This window comes from Oryctolagus cuniculus, chromosome 2 (genome assembly GCF_964237555.1).
Source record: "Oryctolagus cuniculus chromosome 2, mOryCun1.1, whole genome shotgun sequence".
Taxonomy (NCBI): Eukaryota; Metazoa; Chordata; class Mammalia; order Lagomorpha; family Leporidae; genus Oryctolagus; species Oryctolagus cuniculus.
Genome location: NC_091433.1, coordinates 129,618,256 through 129,623,783, shown reverse-complemented (window position 1 = coordinate 129,623,783; position 5,528 = coordinate 129,618,256). Strand labels below are relative to the sequence as shown.

General features: G+C 62.3%; 1 protein-coding gene across 1 annotated transcript in view; it reads right to left on the bottom strand.

Moving 5' to 3' along the window:
- Positions 1-5,528, bottom strand: part of FBXO41 (F-box protein 41) — a 28,964-nt gene that overhangs the window by 5,481 nt on the left and 17,955 nt on the right. Inside the window, 10 exon segments of the mRNA XM_070069516.1 lie at positions 143-258; positions 1,340-1,498; positions 1,680-1,798; positions 2,891-2,986; positions 3,158-3,310; positions 3,440-3,555; positions 3,741-3,982; positions 4,819-4,905; positions 4,908-5,176; positions 5,408-5,526. Coding sequence (XP_069925617.1) covers positions 143-258; positions 1,340-1,498; positions 1,680-1,798; positions 2,891-2,986; positions 3,158-3,310; positions 3,440-3,555; positions 3,741-3,982; positions 4,819-4,905; positions 4,908-5,176; positions 5,408-5,526 — 1,476 coding nt within the window.

Below are 5,528 nucleotides of genomic sequence, written 5' to 3'. Positions count from 1 at the left end.
CTATGGACCAAACCCTGGGTCAGTCATCCCTCGGGGTGGCCAGGCGGGGTCCTCCTGCCACGCTCACCCAGGTCCCCAGCCCCAGCCTGGGGATGTGGAGGCAGGGGTGTGGTCTTGGGTAGCCTCAGAGCCGACTCCTCACCTGGAGTTTTGTCACCATGTCCTCGAACAGCTTCTGGGCCTCAGGGCTGCTGGGCTCTTTGAAATAATCAGCAATCCCAATCTGGACCACGATGGACTTGAGGTTTCGGCAGATGCCTGGGGAAAGATGGGTAAAGTGAGGCTGACTGGCCTGGGCAATGAGTGCCTCCTCTCTCGCCACTAATGAATGAAGTCAGACACCACTGAGAGGTCCCATGTGCCAGCTTTGAGGCTTACAGGGGCTCACAGTGGAGGAGGGGACAAGGCAGACCGTGTGGCTGAGGCACAGGAGAGGCTGCAGTGGGCTCTAGCAATGTCCCAGCAGGGGGACACTTGTATTGCAGCCCCGGGCACTGGAAAATGAATTACAAGGAACAAAGACATGGAGGGAGGCTGAGGGGGCTGGACTGGGGCACAAGGGGGGGGGGGTGCAGTGGGAGCAGAAGGCTTGAGGGACTGGATGTTGCTATGAAGGTGGAGCAGGGCAGGGTCTGGAACTCCTGACTGCGGAGGCTGAGGAGTTGGTTCTGGGGGTGAGGCGTGGCCAAGAGGGCTCTGAAGATGGTGAGGTTTCAAGTGGCCAGGGCCTAGGGACCTCCCAGAGCCAAATGTCCCAGACAATGGTCTTGGACCATCTGGGCCCTTAATGGAGGCAGAGCAGTGAGTGAGAGTGCAATAAGGGGCTCGAGGGAGGTGGGGTTGGAGCAAGCACAATCTAGAGTCCAGGGAGTCCAGGGAGAGACAGGTCGTTACCCCAAGAACTGTCCTGGAGCATACACACCTTGTGAGTCTTCCCACCTAGTCTAGAAAGCTTAGAAGACAGGAATATAGCTCTCACAGAGGGGTAGTAGCTCGCCCAAAGTCATGCAGCTAATGAGCAGTGGAGCCAGAGTGGCGACCTGGGCAGTCCAGCTCCGGAACCGGTGCTCTTAACCTGTCCTGCCTCTGCTGCTGGCTGAGCTCTTGTGCGGGCTGATGGTGTTGGACAGGTCATTTCTCCAACAAGGGGAGAGCACAGGACAACTTTCTGCTGAGCTGAACTATTTGGATCAGACGCTGGAGGGCCCGAGTGCCACACCAGCCTCAGAGGGCGGTGGTGGCAAAGCAGAACCCGAGTCAGTGCGACCGCAGTGCCGGTGCTTGGCTGTGCTCCCTGCTCATGGTGCTGGGCGCCGGCCTGCATCCCCCCAGTGCTCACTGTTGAAATGCAGCAGGGCCTTGGGGGTGACTGGGGTGGCCGTGAGCACCAGCATCTCCAGCCCCTTCAGGCCTTCCCGGCAGACCTCGGCCGCCACCTCCTGGGTGATCTCTGACACGTGGTCCAGCTCCAGGACCTGCAGCCGCATGCAGTTTCTTGCTAGGAAAGGAAGAAGGGAGGCCCTGCTGACCAACTTCCCAGGTCACCCCTGCCCAGTGCCGAGGGCTCCCCACCACCATCCAGCTGCAGCCCCAGGCCTGTATGGGATTTCACAGGGCACTATTGTACCCGCGCCCACTTCTCACCACTGCCCAGCACAGTCCCAAGGCAAAAGACTCACCGAGTGATGCCAGGCCCTGTACCCCACAGCCGGCACCCCCAACCCCCAGGGCCCGGAGGTGGGGCCAACAGCGGCCGATCATCTGCAGGCAGCGGTTACTGAAGCGCGTGGGCTGCTGGCTGGAGAACGAGGAGGATCAGGCATCAGGGAAGCTTCCGGGTGCCCCACACCGTGTGTGCCTCCTTTGGGACCCCTCTCTGCCTCCTCCAAGTGCCCCCCCAGCTGGTCAGAAACCCGGGAGCATCCCTGACTCCACCCCGCGGACCTGCCACCACCCTGCAGATTCTGCATCCCCAGAGACTGCTGGGCCCTCGGTCCAGCCCACCAGCGACACCTCTGGGCCACCAGAACTGAGCCAACTCTGCTGAGGGTGCAGTGGGGACAACACAGATACGGACCTGCTCTTGGAGGCAGGGGCACAGAAAATGACCAGTCTGGTCGTAACCCTTCCGTAAAATCCTCCAATAGCTTCCTATACCTTTTAGATAGAATGCAAATACCCAAACCTCTCAGCAGGTCCTTCCTGACCTCGGCCCAACACTCCTTTCCACACCCATTGCCCAGTCCTGTTCCTCCACTCACACCAAACCTGCCATTGGCCTCAACACTTGGCCCTCAGCATTGATTCAGGCCACGGACAAGTCTCTGGCTTGATGCCAGGGAAATGGAAACACGGGTGTTCACCCATCACTGTGGATGCTAGTGAAGGCACGCTGCAGGGCCTGGAAGGGGCTGTCCACAGCCAGCACAGACGGCTTCAAGGTGCAGGGCAGTCTGTAGGCTGCCTGCCTGCACACCCTGGGTTCTCCAACAGTGTAGACTGCACACTGCCCTCCCGGAACCGCCAATCACGTGCCAAACACACCTGGCTATTTTTAACAACTGTTCACCAGACACGGACTGTGGGCTCTGCAGGCTTTGGATCTGTGATCTCACAGGAGCCAGCAACAGTACAGCCTTAAGACAGCTGACAGATCCCCAGTCTCACCTTCACTTTGCAGTGAGAACCTGAGACATGACTGGATTCCTCAGAGGGATGCTGTTGAGGAGCAGGATGTGACCCCGCATCTGATCTCTAAAGCCCTCCTCCTGCCACCTCAATGTGCCCCTGAACCCCTTGTGTCTCTCCCACAAAGCCTAAGGAATGGCCTTGGCCTCAGGGCAGGCCCAACCCAGCTCCCTCCCTATCATGCACCCCTGCCAGGTCTCACCAGGGGTGAAGTGGCGCCACCTGGAGGGAGACGATCTCTCTGCAGCCTGCGCCCAGTGCCCAAATGACCTCATGGCCCACAGGGTCTGTGGCGCTCCTGTGGAAAAGAAAGCTGCGGCTGCCCACCTGGTGGCCCCTGCTACTGCCCTTCCCTCCTGCCCGTGAGCCACAGAGTTCTTGGATGCAGCTGCTTGGGAACCTTGGGGGTTGGCTGTGCAGTGCCCAGGGAGCCCAGGCCTGGACCCTGCCTCTGGTGTGGAGGACCCACCTGTAGGTGACAGCCTGCAGGGCGCGGCAGTAGCAGCTAGCCAGCCAGAGCGAACGGTCGGTGAGGATGTTGGGACAGTGGGAGATGCGCAGGATCAGCAGGTTCCCGCCGGCCGCCTTCAGCAGGGACTCCAGCCCTGCTTCAAGGCAGCCCCTGGGGACGACCGAGAGGAGCTTGTGGCCACCTCCTCCTCTGGAAGCATCCCTGCTTAGTTCCGGGTCGGTGGCAGCCCGGCAGCACCGCCTGTCCCCACCCCACCCCCACCGCCACCGCGGGTCTCACCGGGTGCTCCGGGCGTACTCCTCCTTGCTCTCCTTCTTCCCTCGCTGCCGGGGCTTCAGGTTCTGCAGTGTCAGCGAGTGGGCCTGGGTGCACCACTGGGCCAGCATCGCCAGGAACTGCGGGTAGAGGGGTCGTCTGCAGAGGACGGGGTCTGCACTCTGCTGGCTGGAGGTGGGCCGGCCCCAGGGAGCTGGGGCGCTTTACGGGTTGCAAGGACCAGAGCTTGCGGGGCCGGCTCTGCCAGGGGCGAGGTGGGTGTGCAGCAGCAGGGCGGGGCGGCGGGCAGGTCAGGGGCAGGCACCTTGGAACAGACTCGAGCATTCTCCAGCAGCACCCGGGTCCACACGGCGGGGTGGCGGGCCACGAAGCGCCAGTCCCGGCAGACCTCGGCGGCGTGCAGCAGCGTGCGCGTGTCCAGGTAGGTGAAGATGCAGAACAGCGCCGCGCGCATCTTGAGGATCTCCGGGCTGATGACCTCGTTGGAGCGCGAGGGGCTGCCCCTCTCGGCTCGCCGACCTCGCCCACTGCCTCCCTCGGGGTGGGCTGCAGAACACCAAGTGGGGGGGGTCAAAGGCCAGCTGGGGGCGGTGGGTGGGATGCAAGGGGAGAGCAGGACTGCAGGCATCGGGAGGATGGGTAAGTGGCCTCTGCTTGCCCAATCCTATCAGGTAGCCCCATCCTTGACCTTATAAATTAGAAAAGGGTGCCCTTTCTGCATGTAGTCTGTTCTTTTGTTAATGTATATTTTGATTTTAAAAGCAGAGAGAGAGAGAGAATCTTCTATCCACCGGTTCCCTCCCCAAATGTCCACAAGAGCTGGGGCTGGGCTGGGCCGGGCCATTCAGGTCTCCCACATAGGGTGGCAGGGACTCAGGACTTGAGCCATCCTTTGCTGCCTCCCAGGGTATATATTAGCAAGAAGCTGGCTTGGCAGAGAGCGGCCAGACCTTGAACCAGGCACTCCAGTATAGGATAAGGGCATTCCAGGCAGCAGCTTAACCCGCTATGCCACGACTTGCCTCTAAACATTCTTTCCAAGGGTGGCTCCTGACCCTAACCCCCTACCCACACACATCCGAGCCCGGCCTGTGTGCAAGTGAAGGGACTCTCCCCGCCACACCAGGGCTACACCTGGTTGTGGTGGGGGGCGTCGACGGCTGCTACTCTCCTGTGCATGTCAACAAGCCCACCGTGGGGCTGGCCCCTTAGAGGTGGCATCCTCATGTGACACAACCTGAGCACTGAGCCCTGCTGTGGCCCTGCCCCAGGCTTAAAGGGTGCTGTACAGGAGAGGTGGGCGAGACTGGGCCAAGGGGAAGGGAGGGACAAGAGCCATGTGCACCTCCTAGGGCCTCTCTGCCCGCCCTCCCAAGACTTACCTGAGAGCCGGCAGCTGCTCAGCGGCCCAGCCACAGCAGGCCCAGGGCGGGGGGTATCTGAGGGGCCCTCGGCCTCTGACTCGGTGTTCGTGAGCCCACATCCGAGACGTCCCCCTCCTCGCCCTCTGTGCTATGTCGGCGGGGCCTGCGTTGCCAGTTCTGAATGGCCTGGCGCCGCAGGCCGGAGCTTCGAGGGGGCTGGGAGCGCTCGGAGCCCCCATTGGTAGCCTGGGCCCTTGTGCCCAGGCCCCCAGGGCCGCTGTCCTCAGGGGGCCCCTCCTCTGGCCGGGGCAGCTCCAGACTGTCACTGTCATAACAACCTGAGCTCTGGGATGCAGCTGGCATGCGACTGGAGGCTCTGGGGTGGGGTGGAGGGGACCAAGGGACAGGAGTCACCAGGTCCGCCCCAACTCCCCGCCCCTCCCCAACCGCCAGGCAACAGCAGACCGCACCTCCACCCCCACCCTGCCCTCCAAAAGCTCTGGAGTGTGGAGAGGCAGACACAGGGAAGCCAGGGAGGGCGGGCCCAGGAGGAGGCCGTGTCCCGGGGGAGGGTGAACGCGATGGGTGGGCCAGGCCCGAGGCTTACCCTGTGCTGGGAGAAGAGCCGTGCCGTGACACCGCGTACGTGCTTGCCACGGCTGGGCCTGCATGGTGCTCTCGCTGTGGGCCCCCAGAGCGGGAGGGAAAAGGGGCGGGCAGAGGAGGCG